Source organism: Chrysochloris asiatica, unplaced genomic scaffold (assembly GCF_000296735.1).
Source record: "Chrysochloris asiatica unplaced genomic scaffold, ChrAsi1.0 scaffold00218, whole genome shotgun sequence".
Lineage (NCBI taxonomy): Eukaryota > Metazoa > Chordata > Mammalia > Afrosoricida > Chrysochloridae > Chrysochloris > Chrysochloris asiatica.
This window is the reverse complement of record NW_006408736.1, coordinates 187,856-211,073: the sequence shown is the minus strand read 5'-3', so window position 1 is coordinate 211,073 and position 23,218 is coordinate 187,856. Positions and strand designations below refer to the sequence as shown.

The 23,218-nt window shown below is 36.2% G+C and overlaps 1 protein-coding gene across 1 annotated transcript in view; it reads right to left on the bottom strand.

Annotated features, from left to right (window-relative positions):
• Positions 1-23,218, bottom strand: part of MMRN1 (multimerin 1) — an 84,269-nt gene that overhangs the window by 5,626 nt on the left and 55,425 nt on the right. The window contains exons 4-6 of the mRNA XM_006872973.1: positions 19,486-19,590; positions 14,437-14,610; positions 5,861-7,849 (exon numbers count right to left, since the gene is read on the bottom strand). Coding sequence (XP_006873035.1) covers positions 5,861-7,849; positions 14,437-14,610; positions 19,486-19,590 — 2,268 coding nt within the window. The remainder of the gene's footprint in view (positions 1-5,860; positions 7,850-14,436; positions 14,611-19,485; positions 19,591-23,218) is intronic.

Here is a 23,218-nt window from a genome sequence, read left to right as displayed (position 1 = left end):
AAGGTGCACCTGACCCAAGCTATGGTATTTTCAATAGTCTATTATGCATGTGGACATTGAATAAAGAAGACTGAAGGACTGATGCATTTGAGTTATGGTGTTGGAGAAGAATATTTAAAGTATCATGGACTGCCAGAAAAACAAACACATCTCTGTTTGAAGAAGTACAGCCAGTGTATACCTTAGAAGCCTGTATGGCAAGACTTTGTCTCTCATATTTTAGACATGTTATCAAAATGAACCAGTCCCTGGAAAAGGACATCATGCTTGGTAAAGTGGAAGATCAGCAAAAAAAGGAAGACCCCACCCCACCCCAAAACAAGATGGATTAACACAGGGGCAGTAGCAATGGGTTCAAGTGTAAGAACAATTGTGAGGATAGCTCAGGACTTGGCAGTTTGGTCTGTGTGCTTAGAGTCACTGTGATTTGGAACTGACTCCACGGCACCTAACAACAATAATAACATAGGAGACTCTTCTTCCAACACTATACTACGCAATATTCTATTGTGATCATAGGGTTTTCATTGTCTTTAATTTTCAAAGTAAAATTCCAGGCTTGTCTTCCTATTGTCTCCCAGTCTAGAAACTCCATTATTATCTGTCCACCACTTGTGACCCTGTCAGTATTTCAAACAGAGTGTCATAGCTTCCAGAATAATATCAGCAGGCAAGCCACCACAGTATGATAAACTGACAAATATTATATAATAATTATATATTATTACTCATATGTAATATAATATTTTAGTTTGTTTTGATTTTCATTGGGTACTTCTACCTTAACATCGAGGTCTTATTTTTAACTTATTTATTTAAACAATAAAGATACAGAGAGCAGATCACGGATACTTGTTTGTGGCAGAATAAAGTTTCTAACAGGGTAATGAGGAAGACTATTATTTTGTCTTTGGGTTGCTTTTGAAATATAGAAGGAAAGCATTACATAAATGCACTGCAGAGCTCTGCATTAGCTAAGATGTCCACACTGCACTGGCATTTTCTTCATCTTTTACCCTTATTCCAATGTTGTCTTAAATGTTTCTACCTTTAGCTCTATATATGCTCTAGATAGCAATTCAAATTCAAATTTTGAATTTGAATTGCTTCTATCGAACAAATTTCATCTTTCTCTTGGTCTTGAATTATCCCTCTTTAAAGCAACTCTGAGAATTGCCAATATTTATGTACTTATATTAAATTTTTTAATTCATTGCTATAATTACACTTACATCATCTTGGTTTTTTCCAAGAAAATGATCAGCTAGTCATTGTTTTTCTTCTTTCAATTTCATGTCTTTTATTATTATTTTTTTAAAGATCTTTTTCTCTCAATTGTTCAAACACCATTCTAAAGCTGGTAATAATACATGACAAAGTTCAATTTTATACTTCAATTGTTTTTAAGATGAAAGTGTCATGTCAATTTATTGGTGTGGCACTGTAGGATTAGCACTGGAATGATGACTGCAAAGTTACCAATCCAAACCCAAAAGATGCTCCTTGGATAGGATCGCTATGTGTTGGAACCAACTTGACTTGACAGCGCTTAACAACATTGTTGTTATCAGGCTTCAAAATAAGCTATCATCAGTTATTAAAATTGAGTAAATTTTTTAGGACTAATTTCATATGTTTTTTTTTTTTTCTTTTTAAGCTGCATTTACTCTGCAAATGATACTGTGGTCACTGTGAGTGCACGGGAATCACCATGAGTTGGTACTGTTTGAATGGTAATCCCATGGATGTTAGAGTAGAATTATGTTCCACTGGATTTCCAAAGACTGATTTTTCATAAGTAGTCGCTAGGCATTAATTGAAAGCATGCTTAATGAACTCCAACCTATAAAATTTTTTGTTAGCAGTCAAGCTCAATAATGGTTTGCACTTATCACATGTGGTCACCAATGGTTGGAATCAACTCCGTGGCAACGTTGTTGTTGTTGTTTTTAATAATCTGATTGCTGTGACTGTAAAATTCATAAAATGATTGTGAATTATTGCCTTTCCCTGGGTATGTGGGAGAGTGATGTGGCTTAGTGTAATATTTACAATGTAGCTTCAGAGGTCAAAGAAAAGTAAATTCCAAATTTAGCCAGTGTGTCAATGCGTCTAATCCCTGGAATAGAACAGCGTATTTAAATTTTAATTTGTAATTGGTTTAATCTTCCAGGAAAACTTGGCCTGAGTCCAATGGTTTTATCACCATGCATAGCCCTCACTTGCTCAGCTGTCCAGTGGATACCTTGGTTTTATACACCGTAGAAGCAGGACCAGTTTAAAGGGCATGCAACCTGAGGAGTTCCCTCAGAAGGCCCCGAAATTATGTAGCTGGTCTTCCCTAAAATGAATATATACTCTGAACGTGAAATTAGATCACTTTATATTCATTATTCTGATATCAATATTGCTTTCTCTACTGATGTAAAATAGAGAACTACTAATTAATTATGGACTCCTGGTATAACCTTGTAGGATAAGCATTGGACTTCTTATCAGATTATCAGTTCAAAACCCATCAGCTGCTCCTTGGAAACCCTACAAAGTTTCACTATGAGTTAGAACCGGCTTGAAGGCACTTAACAACAACAACAATTAATTATTAATTTTCATAGGTTGTTGTTTTTAAGTGCCATTGAGTCAGTTCCCACTCATAGCAACCCTGTATAGGGCTTCCAAGGAAAGGCTGGTAAGCTGGAACTGCTTGGACATTAACCCACAATAACAGCACATTAACCCACAGCACCACACCAGGACTCCCAATTTTAGCAGATAGGCCTAGAAAAATTTCTACTTAAACAAAGAAATTGAGAAACAATTTGATCATAGCAACATTAGAAAACAGAGATTCATAACTGAGATAATTCCTATTATTAGCTCATTAAGACTGAGACTGAATCAGTCCACTTATAAGTGTCTCTATATGACTTTTATAAATTCATAGTATTCATTACTAATATTGTGAAAATTTGTAAGCTCTTTTGTTAAATGTTTTGGGTTTTTTTTTAACTTCAATTAATTTTGAAGCTGTTTAAATTTATGCTAACTTCAGGTATATTCTGACTTAAGAAACAAACATAATTTGTCTTACGTATATAATATATAATATGATGATACATAATTTAATTGAAACCTATAGTCCATTCAAAGACCAATAATTGAAATTATATGGGAAAGGCACAACTCATTACTTATTTTCTTAAGATGCTTATTATAAGAGCATTTTGTATTATACTAAGTTTCTCTGGGAAACAGGTATGTGTGAAGGAGAACTTAAAAAATTCATGAAAGAAGTGTAATTAGAAGATAACAAAATTTTCCACAAACGTTTTCAGACCCCACCAGATGTCCAAAGTCTTCAAAGTTACCACAGGATTAAGATTAGTATTTCTAGATGAGAATTATGAATAATTAATTTGGAGAGAGTCATAAATAGATTGATTTAAATAGCCTAGAGACACTATTCATCTTTCTATTATCCTGTGATTTTCAATATTATCAAAATATTCAGAGATGAAATATGAGAAGTCATATTATATTAGGATAATTGTGACCTTTTTGTAACTAAAAAGCAATAAAATACAAAATTCATTTAACTGGACACATCATTTAGTAACAGGATCGTATAGAAAGAGCACTGACTTTTATGGAATCAGAAGGTATTCCCCCTGTGAACAGCTTGTCCAATACTGCTTATATACCAAAACACTCCTTTCTTACTGAGAGGGTAAGAAGTATTTTTTATGTACCACATAGATGTGTTTCTCTGCTGATATTTACAATGTGTGTTATGGTGCTGCTAGCTTCTCAATTCCTAACTTTAAAACTTCAGTTACTTTCTGGGCAATGCATTCAGGCTTTATACAGTTCGTGCTTGTTTTTATAGTGATGTTGTTGTTGTAAAGTGCCATCAAGTCAATTCCGACCCACAGCGACCCTTTAAGGGTTTCCAAGGAGGAGCTGGTGAGCTTGAACCGCCAACCTTGCAGTTCAAAGGGCTTTGCAGTCTGACCCATTAACCCACAGTGCCACACCAGGACAGTGATAGAGTCTACAAACTATCTTTACTGGTTATAATACTTGAGAACTTCAAAAAACAAACGAAAAACAATTGTACTGACATAGTGACACTGTATAAAATTTCCAATGCTGCAAATCTTTATAGGAGTAGACAACCTCATGTTTCTCCCACCAAGTGGTGTGTTTGACTCCACTGCACATAAGCACCACCATCTAGTTCTGGGAGTCCTGGTGTGGCACTAATGCGTAAGGCTACACGTCATTTGAACTGCAAGGTCAGTGGTTCAAGCTCACCAGCTGCTCCTTGGACACCCTATACAGGGTCACTATGGGTTGGAATTGATTTGACGGCACTTAACAACAACTATCTAGTTCTGGCTCTTAATGCTCTTAGCAATATTCAAATAGTGACACCCTTAATTTCAGTCTCTGCAAATGGGCATGCTACATACTGCTGCTAGATTTTTTCTTCTGAGTCACAATTCTTATCATAACCAAAGTTTTGCTCCAAATTCTCAAAGAATTAAAAAAAAAAAAAAAAGTTCTTGTCAATTTAGTTCCGAATCCACATATGCAAAATCTGTTTTCCAGAAAGTTTTCAAGGTTATGACCTTCCAGAAGCAGATCACCAGGACTGTCGTCTGAGACATCTCTGGGTTAATTTAGTCAGCTTTCTCATTAGAAATCAAGCAAGCATTTAACCATTGCTGTCACCAGAGACTTCAAAGACATTGTTATTGTTGTTAAGTGCATTGGAGTCAGTGCTGTCTCAAGTGACTGTGCATAGCATTTCTTAGGAGCAGATAGTGAGTCTGAACCACTGATCTTGCAGTTCAAACTGACCTTGTAGTCTGGTGCTTATTCTACAGTGCCACACAAGAAGTCCTATCAAAGACTTACTACTCTTTAAAAATTCTTAACATAACTCCTTGGTCTCAGCATTCACGGTCTTTTGTGATCTGTACAAATCAATTCCCTGCCCACTTATGCATTCAGTCATCCAACAGCTAATGTACAGTATCCCTACTGCATACCAGACATTGTGCCAGGTAATACCAAATGAATAAGACACAATTCAGTCTTATTCTTCTAGAAGCCTATTGTCAAATAGTTCTTTAATTAAATATTCAAAGAAAATGATCAACAGGGAAACATTTGAATGTTTTTTGCTAGTCTTGTCAGAAAAAGTTAAACTACATGTAGACAAATATTTGTACCAGGCATACTTGTTTTGTATTGCTAATTTCTGTAGAATTCAACTAGATACTAATTATATGAGTGTGATCCTTGCATAATTTAACTACCTACCCACATTCAAGTAAACATCTTTTACATGATATGGTCTTGCTAACTTCAGAATGTTAACAGGAGGGATCAGTCCCTGGAGAAGGATATCATGCTTGGTAAAGTGGAAGATCAGCAAAAACCAGGAAGACCCCCAACGAGATGGATTGGTACAGTGGCAGCAGCAATGGACTCAAGGTTCACAATGATTGTGAAGATATGTAGGACTGGACAGTGTTTTGTTTTGCTGTGCACAGGGTCGCTCTGAGTTGAATCTGACTGGACAGCATCTAACAGCAACAACTCTGCAGACCTACTTGTTGTTGTTAAGTGCTGTCAAGTTGTTTCTGACGCATAGTGACCCTGTACAGGGTTTCTGAGGCTGTAAATCTTTATGGGAGTAGAAAGCCTCATCTTTCTCCCGCGGAACAGCTAGTAGTTTCGAACTGCTGACCTTGAGGTTCGCAGCCCGTTTCGTAACCACTACGCTACCAGAGCTCCTCAAATACCATTAAATAAAGAAAGACTAAAATATATTTTAATGATAGTAGCTTACCAGGATACATAGCCTTGTCTGTATTTCTTTGAGTCCGGCCGATCAGAACAGTGGTAAGATTCAGTGTTGGTTTTTTAAGTGTATTAGGTTTCTTCAGCAGTGTTTTTACTTGCTTCTGAGACTTGAGAACATTTGCAAGACTTTCAGACAGTGAACGATCTATATACCAAGTTAAATTAGATAGGGCAGCTTGAGTTTTGATTTCAATGATTGATTCCACAAATTCTGTCAGACCTTTCTGCAGATGCTGAATATCTGGCAGAGAAGACTTTACCCTCTCAGGTATGGTAGCATTCACTTCAGATATCCTTGCAGAAGCATTATGACACATCAATACAGTTTCATGGAGAGTTTTGTTAAGCAAAGAGAAGCTAATTGAATGATGGATGGATTTAGCTTCCAGTGCCTTAAATCTGGAACTTAATACCTGAAGTTGAAGATCCTGATCTCTTCCATTTGTAACCATACTGCCTTTTTTCAATGAAATATAATAAGGTATTAGGGTCTGGGTCACTTTAAGCTCAATGCCTTGCAAACGAGTTTCATAGTTTCTGGAAATATTGGTGACAGAAAGCATTTTTTCTTCCAAATGACTCATATTTTGCCTGTATTGCATCATTTTGGAAGTGGTTTCATTTAACATTTGATAAATCTTGTGAAAGTTTGCCTGATTTAGTTTCTCATCTTTAGTTATATTTGCAAGGGCCTTGGCAACTTGTAAAACAAAGTTATATCTCTGATTGTCATTGATCAGAATACCAATAGACTCATTCAAATGTTGGAATTGAGGAATAAAAGCCAAAATCGTTTCCATCTTTTGGGTACATTCATGATGAACTTGGGGGTTATAGTTTATATTACTTAAAGTCTTTTTGAGTACATAGTTATCTCGAATAAAATCAATGGCATTATTTACAATGGTCATTGTCTTATTGAGGCCATCTTCCATTTCTAGGGCATATTCATTGATACGTTTTTCTAAACTATTGCCACGACTCTGTACTTCACTTCTCAGTGAATTGTGTCTTTTTGTAAGTTCTTTGATAAGAAAATTTAGACTGTTGACTGCAGTAGTCAGATTATCCACTTTTTTCTTTGTTGCTACTATTTCTTTTGGTTGTTCATATGTCGTTGTCTGTTTCAGTGATGCTCCCTGCTCAAGCATGGGTTGAAGAATCTCCATATCATAAGTCAAATCTTTTAGTTGCTCACTCATTTGATCCATCTTGGTGTCCATTGGAAAAAGTACCTCAGCCAATGTTTGGTTTAAAACATGTAAATTTTCTTCTGTGCCCTTAATTTGAAGCTTAAAATCATTTCTGCACTTGGAGAACATGTCTTCACATTCACCTATGACAGATGCTTTCTCCAGCTCCAAAGTGAAGGTAAGATTGTTTATCTTGCTGTCTTGGATGTGTAAATCATCAAACATTTGCAGTATCATCAATCCCTGCTTCTTTATGTTGTCATGCAGAGTAGACAAGTACTCAGAGACATTATTGCTAACTGATTTAGCAGCTGGAACAGTCTTCTGATCTGACACTTGTTCTGCTGAGAAAAGCTGCTCATGTACTTGCGTCATTTTAGAATGACTCTTGTTGAGCATTTCATGATACAGAATGCTCCTGGAGTGTTCTTGTTCTAGAATGCCTTCCAAATGAGTCTGCTTTGCTTCAAGTTCTTTAATGGGCTTCTCACATATAAAAGTCACTTCTTGTCTTACATTCGCAATACGATTCTTTAGATCCAGGATATCCGTCAAAGTGGGTTTATTTTCTTGGATTGAAGTGAACTTTTCTTGGACTGCTATTAAAACCACAGATTCATTAACTTGTCGAATTAGTTGCTTGGTGTTTTCAAGGTCCTGGGATAGACTTGATACGGTCTTGAAGAGCTGGGCTACGGTCTCTTGCATGTCATTTTGAAAAATTTTAAATTGTTCTCTTACTATTCCTTTTACTAGATCATTAATGCTTTTGGATTTTAGACCTAGAGAAAGAAATAATAAGCAAGAGTAAATGGTACTTCATTTTAATTGTGTAAAACACTAAATATTTCTAAGGGAATGGACATTTTTAGATTAAATTCTAAGAATATGTAATAATGAAAATATTTCTCAACTACATTTACATGTGACATTTAAAAAATATAATTGATAAAAGGCTATCATCCCTGTAGTTGAAAAATCTGAGAGGAAAAGACAGTTTCAGTGTAAAACATACTAGAATTATAAAACTAAGTTTTATAAAACTAAGTAGAAGACATTTAGAAGCTATTGACTTCAGTCATAGACACGTTATTGCTATGTGCTTTAGAGTGGGTTCCAACTCATAGCGACCCTGTATAGAGTTCCCAAGAAGCTGCTGATGGGTTTGAACTGCCAACCTTGTGCTATTCCTACAGAGCACAATAATTCTAAGTCTAGTCTTTGTCTTGTAAGAACATAAATGGTTCGGGGTTTTCTGCCTTAGTGAATAATGTTGTTGTTAAGTGTCGTCGAATCGGTTCCAACCTATAGCGTCCCTGTATAGGGTTTACAAAGAGCAACTGGTGAGCGTGAACTTCCGAGCTTGCAGTTCAAACTGATTTTGCAGTCCAGTGCACTAACCCACAGCACCACACTAGGACTCCTGATGTTAATTCATGACTTGATTATTAGCTTTCTAATAATTAGGTTTCAGAAATTGTGCTTTGAACTTTAAAAACTTAATAAATTAACTGCAGAGAAGAAATTTAATAAAATTCCCAAATCTTAATCAATATAAAGTAATAGTCATAAGAATCAAGAGTGAATAAGAACAAAAGAACAATAAAATAATAATGAGAGGTTTGTTGTTGTTAAGTGTTGTTGAGTCGATTCTGACTCATAGCGGCCTTGTATAGGGTTTCCAAGGACAGGCTAGTGGGTTTGAACCACCCATCTTTTAGTTAACAGTCCCATGTTTATCCTACAGTGCCATACCAGGACTCGAATGAGAGATTTGGGGATCACAAAACTTAAATCAACTTCAGTGAAAGCATAAGCTCAAGATATGCCTTGATTATCAAATATAACATTAACAAGAATAAGGAAAAGAAGAGGAAATTTGCCACTAATGAAGTACATACTAGCATCTGTAATATTAGAAAATATGGCCTAGTCTTAGCAAGGACTGTGATAACTTTAAAACTGAAATAAAGCAAATAAACTATAGCTTAGCTTAAGTATTAAAAAATGTCTGCCTTGAGCATTACGCTCTTTTTAAAACTATCTATATGGTACTCCTGGTGTGGCGCTGTGGGTTAATGTACTGGACTGCAAAGTTCATTTGATCTGCAAAATTGGAAGTTCGAGCTCACCAGCTGTTCCTCAGAAACCCTATACAGGGTCACTATGGGTCAGAACTGACTTGAAGGCACTTAACAACAACAACATATGGGATCAAGGAGTACTGGTGGCACCGTGAGCTAAGTACTGGACTGCTAACCACAAAGTCAGTGGTTCATACTCACCATCTGCTCTGTGGGAGAAAGATGAGGTTGTCTGGTCCTACAAAGATTTATTCTCAGAAACCCTTTGGAGCAGTTCTATCTACTATGTCTTATGGGTTGCTCTGTGTCAGAATTAAATTGATGGCAGTGGGGATCTGGCACCAAATTGACTTTGGGCCAGTGAGTTGATGTTACCTGAGAAAGGATAACTCAGAAATGGTGACTGAAAATGGTTGCACACCTTGAAGCATGCAATCAATGTTAATGAGTTAACTATGCAGAAACTATTAAATTGATGTAAGTTTTGCTGTGTACATGTGTATACTCTAACAACAACTAAATAAAATAAAAAGAGAAAAAATATCCTGTTCCATTTAGAACTACTTACTACTAATAGAAAATGAATGCTTAAATATATTTTTTTAATGTTTCACAGAAAACAAGAAAAAGTAATACTTATGTTCAAATTATATTCATGTATATCTAATTATGAAGCACACATAAATGAAAGGTTGTTGTTGAGTGCCATGCAGTTGGTTCCAACTCAAAGAGACCCTGTACAGTGTTTCTGAAGAGTAGCTGGTGGGTTTGAACTATCGATTTTGTTGTTTATCAGATTAGTGCGTATCCTACAGTGCCACACTAGTACTCCGATGAAAGGTATGCCCATTCAAGTTCAAAATACATCTAATGACTATAGTGTAAAATATTGACAACATAATACAAGGAGCTCTGGTAGTGTAGTGGTTACGAATCGGGTTGCGAACCTTAAGGTCAGCGGTTCGAAACTACCAGCTGCTCCGCGGGAGAAAGATGAGGCTTTCTACTCCCGTAAGGATTTACACCCTCGGAAACCCTGTACAGGGTCGCTATGGGTCGGAACCGACTCGACGGCACTTAACAACAACAACAACAACAATACAATATGTTATAAACAGAACAATCTGCACAATACTGTCAAATAAACTTTGATTTATTTGTCAAATATTGCCACATAAACGATGGATCCTATGTAACCTGGAGTCCTGGATAGGATAAAGACTTGACTGCTAACCTCTAGGTCGGTGGTTCACTCACCAGCTGTTCCTTGGAAATGCTCTATAAGGTTGCTATGAGTCCGGACCAATTGGGTAGCACTTAACAACATTGTAACCTACTCAAGGAAGATCATTATTGGTAGAAAGAGATAAAGGTTCTATCAGGGTTTTAAAATTTTTTGTGTGAGAAAATTTTTAAAGTATTCAACATGAATGAGGAAGCTATATGAGAGGACTTCAAAAAGTTTTGAGGAAAATTCCATCTTTAATTGTGTTTTTCCACAAGCTTTCTGAAGCCTCCTGGTATAAAAATTCTGCATTATGTTAAAGTATTTAAATAAAATAGAATGATGTGTTGCACATCTTAATATTAATTAATCTGATAGGCAAATAATGCCATAAATGAGTACAGGTGTTCACATGGACAGACATTTCCCTGGAAATCTTAGATCCTGAAATCAAAGTTTCTGAATAAATAAAAAAAGAAAAATTTTATTATTTCTAAACTTAATGGAAATGGAAATTAAAAGTTTGAAAAATGTCAGCAAGTAATGCTCAAGCTGTGTGTAAGTGGGGAAGAAAACTCATAAAAACATGTGCATAACAATTAAAAACACACAATAATAAAGCATTAAGAAAAAGCTAAATTAATTAGAAAAGATTGTTGTTGTTGTTAATTGCCATTGAGTCTGTTCTGATTCACAGTGACCCTATATAGGTTTTCTGAAGTGGCTGGTGAGTTTAGTCCACAATTGAGAGAAATTACACCAAAATAATCTACCTTTAGTGTCCAATATCATACCAAAAAGGCTTTAAAGTTTCTTTATTTTCCAAGTTTTGCTTCACATTTAACCTTCCCCATTTTACTCAATATTTATTGAGTATATTCTGTATGCCACGCAAGAAATAAAATTTTGCAATGTAAATATTTAGTCTTAAAAATAGAATATATTAACTTCACTGAAACTAAGGTGCTAGTCAATAGTGAAATTATTTTTATTACTTTCTACAGAATCATTTAGTCAGCTAATTTTCATGACACTTCATCTTAATTCTCATCATAACAACAGCTTGATAAAATGAAATAAAATCATTAAAGCTTAGATTCAGGACTTTTTGGAATACACAACTTTATTATAAGTTTTTTTTTGTTTTTTTTTAAAGAGTTTTTCATGGTTAAACCTAATTAGCTTAGTTAATTGTAGTCACTGACAATACGTATTTAACTTCATCAAATAAATATTGTATGACAGAAATCAGAATAAGAATGGTAGTAGGTGATAATACTGTAAATAAAATTCAATACAGAATCAATGTAATTAGGAAAAAAGTAAAATGGTTAGGACAATATGTTAAAACAAAACAAGAAATAGAAGCTCTTTCAGCTGCTCTCAGGTTCTAAAACTTCAACTGTAAATCAAATGGGGAAAAATCGCAGCAGTGTCTGAGAAGAAACAGATGATTAGTTAAAACTTGTTTCTTGGTAAGGAAAAATTTCTATAATTTGTTACCAGAATATATTATGTTCATATCTGAGCAGTAAGGCTAATTTAAAATAAGCACTGGATTGCTAAACACAGGGTCAGCAGTTCAAACCCACCAGCCACTCCTCTATACAGCAAATACTATACAGAGTTGCTGTGTGTCACAATATGATTGTGATTTTTTTTGAATCTTGAACTTCTCCTTTTTTAAAAGCATAATGCTGTATTTGGTGACTTGTTAAATGATGCTGAGTCAGTTCTGGCCCACAGTGACCCTGCATAGGATTTCTGAGGAACAACTGGTGAGCTTTAACTGCCAACCTTGTGATTGAAACCGACTTTGCAGTCTTGCCAATAACCCACAGTGCCACACCAGGAATCCATTGGTAACTTACATATATTTATATTTAATGTATCTTGGTAAGTCCCTTCCATGATTGTGAATGTCTATTTTTCAATAACATTTAGATGCTTAATAAGGAATTGGAGTAATTGATTGTGAAGAGTGTGTATGTCTACACGTAGATTTTCTCTTAGTGTTTTTAACCTTTGATTCAGATTAAGCAAGAGAGAAGACTGTGGCTTTGTTAGGCAAGCATAGCACCTTGGGAATGGGTTTAGTTTTTATAGCTGCTTATAACATTCATTAACTACAAGCCCTTGGGTTCTTATAATTAATGATTGTGTTTAGCACACAATCAATGCTTCTAATTGAGGAGGGAATTTTATTGTTGCTGTGAGGATGTGATTTTTCTGCATCAGTACCAGAATTTTTATTAGTAGATTCACAAAAAAACTGTTGAGAGGCTTAATTCTCTGGGGTCATGGAATCTTACTAAATAAATTGCATTAATGTGATTTAGTCAGTTTATAGTCAATTATATACTGTTGCCATTTGACTTCTTTCTCATGTTCTCACTTCAAGAAATGTGTTCCTCTCTCATGTTTGCCATTTGCTAAGTGTTGACTATAGAGACATACCATATACCTAGAACAAAATCCTTCTATCAGTAGCTAAAAGACTCCTGGTGTGGCACTGAAGCATCTGCTCTGCACCGTGAACTACAAGGTGGGCAGTTCAAACCCACCAGCTGCTGCTCGAAAACCCTCTAAGTTGCTATGAGTCAGAATGGCTCAACAACCTTGAGCAACAACAAATATGTTCTGTATTACCTTACATGGAAATAGGTACGTTGAACCTGTGATTAGATAAAGGATTTTGAGATGATGATATCCTAGATTATCTCCTTAGGCCCAATTTAATTACATCATTCCCGAAGAAGAGACAAAAAAGGAAGAATGGATCAGAGAAGTGTCGTGAGTATCAGTAACTGCAGTTCAATTTGAAGATGGAGGAAGAAGGCACAAGTCAAAGATGTTGTTTTAGATAAGTGCCATCCAGTCAGTTCTGACCCATGTTGTTGTTGTCATGTGCTGTGGAGTTGGTACCAACTCATAGCGACCCTGCACAGGGTTTCCGAGACTGTTAATCTTTACGGGAGCAGAACGCCTCATCTTTCTCCCACGGAGCAGCTGGTAGTTTCGAACTGCTGACCTTGTGGTTCGCAGCCCAATTCATAACCACTACGCTACCAGAGCTCCTTTAGCGACCCTGTATAGGGTTTCTGAGAAGCAGCTGGTGACCTTGAACTGCTGACCTTGCAGTTCATATGGCTTTGCAGTCTGACTCCTTAACCCAGAGTGCCACACCAGGATTCCTGGGGTGAACTATGAAAGTTGAAAAGGAAATCCAGTTTAGAGCCAGCAAGAAAACAGGCATCTAGATCCTTTATCTACAAGACAATGAATTATTTCAATACCTTGAATTAACATTAAAAAGATTCTATTCCAGTGCCTTCAGAAAGGAATGTAAACATCTTAATTTTAGCCTGGTGAGACCAACAGACATTTGAGGTAATAAATTTGTGCTGTTATTAAGAGCATAAATGTCAGGCAATGCCCATTCACATTTACAAAGAAATTATTATTTCTTAGACTTGAAGTTTTGATTTACATAATTCCTGGGGAGGCCTGGTGTGGTGCTTTGGGGTAAAGCACTAGACCTCAAGATCAGTTTGAACCACAAAGTCAGTGGTTCAAACTTGCTAGTGGCTCCTTCTGTGCTCTGTGAGTCACAAAGGACTCAATGGCACTTAACACCAACAAAGGCATCTCTATATTGAGAGAATCTTACGCTTGGTATTTCAACCCCTAACAGGGTCGTTATGGTCAGAATGGACTCCATGGCACTTAACAACGTCATTACCATTCTTGAACAGGATAACAATGGAAGTAGGTATGGGCTCCTATTGACTGTAAATAATTGTAAGTCAGACTATACCTAGATATGTCATATCATTATACCAGACACAATATTCAAAAGTTTGGCTATACAGTATAACATATTTAAATATATCCAAATAGTTAAGAAACTGAGTGATTTTTAAATATGGCATTAAAAAATAAATGGCTTAGGCTTCCATTCCAGCTGACTTAAAGGGAAGATCCCAAAGTAATGTGAGAAAAGATAAATGAATTATTTGCTCTTTGCCTTTATAAAATGAATCATTTATTTTGTTTTTACCTTTTAGAAAAGATTGAAATTCCTTGCCTTTATTTTCATTGATTTTCCCTTCCAGAGAGGAGTACGTGCTTCTGACATCATTCACAGCCAAAGAAATATTGTCAGTCTTCGTCTGCAAGAGACTCAGTTTCATCGCCTGGTTGTTGATCTGCTCTGTTACTTTTTGTATCACTGCTACATGTAGAAAGAACGTTTGAATTATTATAAAAATATATTTTGAAAGCATTGTAATTTTATGATGGCTTGTAGACCATGCTTGTACTCACATATTTGAGAATATAGACTATAGTCACTTAGCAAATGGAACTTTGGTATTAGAATATTTATGGATAGAAATTCTTATAATGTGTTATAATATATTGCATTTTCACATTCTTTAAAAATAACACACTGGACAACAAAAACTCTTAAAAGTATTATCATTGCACTCTTCTGAAGGAGAAATTCATGAAGCCTTTTGACCAAGACTAAATGACTTCATCAAATTTAGCTTCTGCTGAATTAAACTGGTCTTTTTACACGTCTGTCCAGGACTTTTCGAGATCAGATATGTTCAGGGCTATATGGCTATACGCTCTGGACTGCATTGAACAATCATCTTAGATTTTGTTTTACTGCTCCTTAAGTGCTAGAAGCCCAGGGAACTAAAGGATGCTTTTGATGGTAAGACTAAGATGTGAAACAAATATACTATGGAAGGAAATCTTCATATAGTTTCGTTTTGTATAATGTGGGCCTAATAAATATATATTTATGACAAAGCTATAACAATGAAAACTGCTTTGAAAGGGTCTTAGAGCCAGTTTTATCTAAAGTTTTCCAGAAAAGTTCAAGAATTTTTGTTTGAACAAGGTCTGGGAAACAAGACCCTGGTACACAATTACTGTGTTATTGTAAAATGCTGTGGCGCTGGTTCTGGCTCATTGTGACTCTGTATATGATTTCTGAGGAGTAGCAGGTGAATTTGAACTGCTGACCTTATGGTGAGCAGTCCAGTGCTTATCCTACAGTGTTATACCAGGACTCCAAATTGTTATGTCAAAATGGAGATGACTATTAAAAATTCCAAGTGGTTATCACAAATTTCAAATGTTCATCATAAATTCCAAATGGCTATTGTAAATTCCTGAGACAACTGGTGAAAGCCGCTCATATCATTCGTATTATCCCTTCTGAAGGATGTGCAACTATGATTAAAAACCCCTGTTATTAGTCCCTGAAATCAATCCCTATAAGTTTCTGTACTCATTCACTGACCATAATCCATCCTCTTTCATTCTCAGCTCATTTGCTGACCATAATCCATCTTCTTTCGGACCGCAACCAAATACTAAACAATCAAAGCTGCTGTATTATAATTTTTTTGCTCTGTGGTGTGTATCTGTTTCTGTTAGAAGTTCTTTATTTAGAGTCATCAGTTCACACTTACGTGTGCTGATGTTTTCCTGCATTTAAAAACACTTTTATTTCTTCTGAATAAATCCTTTAATCTCAGTTAAAGGGCTGAATTCCCCCCCCCCCTGCAACACTCTCATAACAGATAATGAAACTGAGATAAAAAACAAAACAAAAAATCAACTTGGGTAACGTGCTTGAAGTTACAAAGCTAATGGCTCATTTTTGTTGTTGTTGTTGGGCATCTAAATCTAATATTCTAGACTTAAATATGCACAGCTCTGGACTGGTAACCTCAAGGTTGGCAGTTCAAACCAACCAGCTATTCTCAGAAATTCTCTACAGGGTTGTTTTGAGTTGGAACCTACTCGGCAGCTCACAACAAACCAAAAAATTGATGTTTATAGTTTCATATATATATTTATTGAAGAATTCTTGATGAGTAATTCAAATTTAGAATTTAGTTTGAATTTTTTCATGTCAAAATACTAAAGACTGAAGTTGTCAAAGACTTCATTTCACTAGGATCAACATCAACACAGATGGAAGCAGCAATTAAGAAATCAAATGATGTATTGCATTAGGCAAATCTTCTGCACAAGACGTTTTTAAAGTGTTCAAGATAAAGATACCAGTTTGAGGCCTATGGTACGCAACACTGAAGCCATGGTATTTTCAATAACCTCTTATGCATGTGAAAGTTGAACAATGAATGAAGAAGACCAAAGAAGAATTGGTTCATTTGAGTTATAGTGTTGAAGGAGAATAATTAAAGGACCATGGATCCTTAAAAGAGCAAAGAGTTCTGATTTGGATGAATTACAGCCAGAATATTCCTTAGAAGCCAGCATGGCCAGACTTTGTCTCTCACACTTTGAATATATTATGAGGAGGGAGAAGTGCCTGAAGAAGAAAATCATGGTTGGTAAAGTGGAGGGTCAGCAAAAAAGAGGAAGACCCCCAAGGAGATGAGTTGGCACAATGGCAGCAGCAATGGGCTCAAATGGAGCAAGGATTGGAAGGTAGGCACAATGTTTTATTCTGCTGTGCATAAGGTCCTGTGAGTTGGTATTGACTCAATGGCGCCTGAAAACACAACAACAACAGCAATTGCCTTATAGTAGCTGCATGCTTAAAGCAATCTCCTTAGGACACATTTTTCAATTCAATTGCCTTATGTTTTTTATGACAAAAGCTATACTTGAGGCATTTACTGATGAAGACCAAAGAGCACAGCCTTCAGTATGGGTTGCATCTTAATGTCAAGAAAACAAAAATCCTCACCACTGGACCAATAAACAACATTCTTATCAATAGAGAAAAGATTGAAGTTGTCAAGGACTTCATTCTTCTTGGATTAACTATCAACACTCGCGGAAGCAGCAGTCAAGAGATCAGATGACCTATTGCATTGGGCAAATCTGCTGCACAGGAACTTTTTAAAGTGTTGAAGAGCAGAGATGTCAGCTTGAGGACTAAGGTGCACCTGACCCAAGCCATGGTATTTTCAATGGCCTCATATGGATATGAAAGCTGGCCAATGAATAAGGAAGATCATAGAAGAATTGATGCCTTTGAATTGTGGTGTTGGAGGAGAATACTAAAAGTGCCATGGACTGCCAAAAGAACCAATAGATCTGTTTTGGAAGAAGTGCAGCCAGAGTGCTTCTTGGAGGCCAGGATGGCTAAGCTTTGTTTCTCATACTTTGGACATATTGTCTGGAGAGAATGGTCACTGGAGAAGGATGTCATTCTGGGTAAGATGGAGGGTCAGAGAAAAAGAGGAAGACCCCCAACAAGATGGATTAGCCAGGTGGCATCATTGATGGTATCAAGTTTGGCAGTGGTAGTGAGGTTGGCCCAGGATCGGACATTGTTTCGTTCTGCTGTGCATGGGGTCACTATGAATCGGTCCCTACTCAATGGCACCTGACAACAACAACATACCAAATGCAGTAAAATAGTATGTTTAATAGTAGCCAAGCTTATGTTCCTAAAAACTAAAACTGAGCAGAATATAAATGAAAATTATTATGGAACATTTAACAGTGCTCATGAGGACTCTGTACATAGACCAAGAGGCAATTGTTCAAATAAAATAAGGGAACACTGCATTATTCAATATTAGGAAAAGTGTATGCCAGGGATGTATTCTATTACCATACTTAGTCAATCTCTATGCTGAACAAATAATCCGAGAAACTGGGTTATATGAAGAAAAACATGGCATCAGGATTGGAGGAAGACTCATTAGCAACCTGCAATATGCAAATGATACAACATTGCTTGCTGAAAGGGAAGAGGCTTAAAATACTTGCTGATGAAGGTCAAAGACCACAGCCTTTAGTATTGGTTGCATCTCAATGTAAAGAAAACAAAAATCCTCACCACTGGACCAGTAAGCAACATCCATATAAATGGAGCAAAGATTGAAATCAAAGACTTCATTTTTCTTGAATCAATCATCAACACTCATGGAACAGCAGTCAAGAAATCAAACAACATATTGTATTGGCAAATCTATTGCACAAGACTTCTTTAAAGTGTTGAAGATCCAAGATGTCAGTTGAAGGACTAAGGTGTGCCTGTCCCACGTCATGATACTTTCAATAACCTCACACGTATGAGGAAGTTGGATAGTGAATAAGGAAGATCATAGAAAAACTGATGCATTTGAGTTAAGGTGTTGGAGGAGAATATTGAAAGTACCATGGAATGACAAAAGAACAAATAGATCTGTGTTGGAAGAAGTGCAGTCAGAGTGTCTTTGGAAGCCAGGATGACCAGACTTTGTCTCTCATCCTTTGGACATACTGTCAGGAGGGACCAGTCACTGGAGAAGAATATCATGTTTGGTAAGGTGGAGGGTCAGAGAAAAAGAAGAAGACCCCCAACAAAATGGATTAGCACAGTGGCAGCATCAATGGGTTCAAAGGTAGCAATGATTGTTTGGTTGCCCCAGGATAGGGCAGTGTTCCATTCTGTTGTGCTTAGGGTCTCTATGATTTGGCACTGACTTGATGGCACTTAACAACAACAGCAACAACATAAGTGAAAAAAAAATTATTAGAAAGATGAGAAAATATGTGACATCAATTTTGGATCACAAATGCCTCGTATGTTTCCAATCAAAACTCTTTCCCCCATTCAACGTTCAATACTACCTTAATTGTCTCAAACAAAGACATAAAAATGAACTTTATTAGTTCCCTTAATATGAACAAGTCATTTCTTGCATGCCAAGATTCCTCCATAAATGTATACTTTAGACATCATTAAGTTTGATCCTATTTTGTTGTTGTTGTTGTTATTAAGTGCCGTCAAGTTGGTTCTAACTCATAGTGACCCAGGTGGTATTCCAGGAGTGGCTGGTGGGTTTGAACTTCAGACCTTGAAGTTATCCTAAAGTACCACACCAGGTCTTTGGAAAGGTATAATTTCTTTGCTACCTAGTATCTCAGCATTTTAGTTTTCACTTGGTATGAACACACAGATCCTCTACAGTTATAAGTGCTCCTTTTATTCCACACCAAAATAAAGGACTTGAGAATCATGTTAATGTGTTCAATAATCAAGAGATGTCTTGTTGAGAAGTTGTAATGGAAAACATTGACAACGACTGAGTTAGAGACGGTGGTAATTATAATCTATGACCTGCATCACCACAATCTTGCTGTTGCTGCTGAGTGGCTATCCTGTTGCCAACAGCTGTGTGACTCTCAGCCTGGTTGCTGTGTAGCAGTTGCTGCTGTTCCTCGGCTAGACAGAAACAAAAAAGAGAAAAGAGAGAGTTAAACATTGAGACTGCCTCATTTTTCCAGTTTTGAGCAATTATGTCGCTGAAATTCATTTTCCCATGTACTGAAGCATGATGCTCTGTGACAATTGCAGAATACGCTGCTCCACCCTCTAATGTAGAGCAAGTGACACCACACTGGAGTTGGAAATGCAGGACTCTAATTCTACCTGGAAAAATAAAATTATTCAGGCCTCTTTTAGGCTCAAATGAACTGTAGTTTGGCGAAGACAGGTAAAATAGCCCATGTAAACTGCCTGCATATTTGAGGAGATTTTAAGATATATCAGTTTTATAAATGGATTACCACAAAGACTACTTGTTTGACAACGCAATTTTCAACAAGGGTCTACTTGGAAATTAGCAAAAGCTACAGGTTCTTTCTGAAAGGATAACTGATTAAACAAAGTATGATTTAAGGTTTGTTGTTGTTAAGTGCCGTTGAGTCAGTTCTGACACACAGTGACCTTGTATAGGGTTTCCAAAGAGTGGCTGATGAGCTTGAACCACCGATCTTGCAGTCCAGTGCATTAACCTGCAGCACCATACCAGGACTGTAATGAAAAGATATACAGGTTCAAAACCTATGTGTGGCGATGTATTCGACTGCCAGGTCAGTTTGAATCTCAAGGTATGTGGTTCAAATTCACCAATCGCTCCTTGGAACCACTGTACAAAGTTGGTGTGGGTCAGAATGGACTCATGACAGCACTGAACAACAGCAGGTTAAAAATGGACAAAAATAAAAGTATTGCTGGGCCCTTCAAGGCACCAAACTATATTGGCAATGACATTTCAGAAAAGAAAACTTCCTATGAAATATGTCTATTCTGTTAAAGACTTGCTTACAAATAACTTAGATACCAATATAGTTTTTCAATGGGAAAAATAATTTAGCAGGAAGATTTATTAAGAATATTGAAAACATCCACAGACTTCTAATGAACAAATTTATTCACTGCAATCTGAATATTAGACATGAGAAAACAAGTGTTTGGTGCCTGGCTGTGCTTCTACCAATGTGAAATGATGTACCAATGAAACTCTGCACCTTTGGCACAAGTTAATTATGCTCCCTAAGGCGTATGTAGCTGTGACAATAATGCTAAAACATTCCCACTCCACACAAAGTATAATACAGGACTAATTTGAATTTGTCTCTGTTGTTAGATTACATTTTGCATTGGTTTTCTTTAGGGCATTGAGCTAAATTAATGGATTAACATTCATGTCCAAGTTTTTTGTTTTGATTTTATTTCTTTTTTTTTCTACACTGTATTATAGAAAGTTCTGTATAATTCCTGGCTTGTTTGGTGGAAGAAAACTGCCTGCAGTTTGGGGAGAAGTGTACTTATATGGATGGTGGGATGGGAATAAGTGTTAATCATTTTTGCTAATTCATAACAATAAACTTTCTGTAACCTAAATTCAAACTATTTTATGCAAGGTTTGTTAAATAATTGTGTAATTTATCTATTCAGGTTCTTTCATACTTAGATGGTAAAACAAAGAATTTCTGGCAGCTTTAGTCTAAGTCTATCCAATGGGGTAACTATAGAGTAAAGAAGTGGTTCTGAAATATCACCTGGGACCTTTTAGAAATGCAACTTTTAGGTCCACACCACAGAAACGCTGGGGTAGGGACAACAATCTGTGTTTTAACAAGACCTTCAGAAAATTCTAATGTCTATTAAGGTTTGATACAACCTTGCTTGCGGAAAGTGAAGAGGACTTAAAATTAGGACTTTGGAAACATTATACAGGGTCGCTATAAGTCAGATCGACTCAATGACATTTAACAATATAACTTATGCACTTACTAGACTTTCCAAATTGTTTAGTGTTTACTTTGTTTTACATGTTAGTACACGTTAGTTGCTTTCAGTGAAAAGTTATTGAAAATTATAATAAAAACATATAACAGATGAATTTAAAAAGTGAGAAAAAATAAATATTAAGCATCTCATTTATATATCAGGACTGAGAATGTTTTGAATAGGAAAAATGTACAAACTTTAACAATAACCTATATCTGGATTTAATTTTATTATTTTACAATACTCCAGAAAATATAATCGGGAACATCTTTTGATAGTGTATAAAAACCAATATAACATCAAACAAATCATTTGTATTCTGGAAATGAAAATCAACTTGATTTTCAACAAAAAGTTGGATTTCTATAAAAAATAGTGACACACACACACAAGGGGGCTTCAAAAAATTCATTGAAAAATTCCATTACCTTTTCATACAAAATTTTAAACTTTTTAAAAATATATATGAGAGTCCTGGTGTGGCACTGTAGAATAAGCACTAGACCTCAAGGTTATCTTGAACTGCAAGGTCAGTGGTTCAAACACACCAGCTGCTCCTTGGAACCCTATACAGGTTTGCTATGCATGGGAACCTACCTGACTGCACTTAACAACACCATACATGAAGGTAAGTAAAAAGTATTTGTTACAAAATCATAGAAACCTTTACTGATGGAATATATAGAAGTGTGGAAACTTTATTTCTCTTCCTGGTGTGATGCTGTAGAATAACCACTAGATCGGTAGCTGCAAGAATGGTGATTCAAACCCACCAGCTACTCTTTGGAAACCTTATGTTGGATCACTATGAGTTGGAATCAACTCAATGGCAATTAATAACAATAGAATCATTTCCCTTAAGAATTTTGTGCTCTTTAATTTACACCATGTAGAAATGGAAGTCTTGATATCCTGGAGGGACCCAAACTATGCACCTTTTAAATGTTCTTTGAGTTTGGGATCAAAATGAAGTCTGAAGGAGGAACAGCAGAACTGTAAGGTAGATGGTGGTAAATATTCCAATGAAATTCTCATAGGACAAACCTTGTTGCCCTTGAAGAATAAGCAGATACATTGATGATTTAGAATAAAATCCCTTGGTGCAATATTTCTGGCCTTTTTGTCACTAATACAATTTTCTGTTTTTTAAAAACTCTTCCTAATAAGCCCCATGATTATCCTAAGTCTTTTGAGACAATCAAACAAAATGGCCTTTTTGAAGCCCAAATAAATGGCTGCCATAACTTTCTGAGCTGACCTCTGCTTTAGAGTAGTAATCCATAATGCAGGTAGTATTCTTTGATGACCATTACCAACTGCTTCAAATCCTCTTGGCTTTCAGCAAGCAAGGTTGTGTCATCTGCATATCACAGACTGTTTAGTGAGTAACCCAGTTTCTTGGATTATTTGAAAGAATACAGATTGAATAAGCATGGTGAAAGGATACAACCCCGACACACTGGATTTAAACCATTCCATATCACCTTGTTTTACTCAAAGGGCTGTCTCTTTGTCTATGTGTGGATTATACACAAGCACAATTAAGTGTTCAGGAATTTCCATTCTTAACAATTTCATCCAAATTTTGTTAAGATCCACACAGTCCTTGATGGTGCTGTAAGATATGCACTTGTTGTTGTTAGGTGCCATTGAGTTGGTACCGACTCATAGTGACCTTATGCACAACAGAACAAAACACTGCCCAATCCTGGGCCAACCTCACAATTGTTGCCATGCTTGAGCCCATTGATGCTGCCACTTTGCCAATCCATCT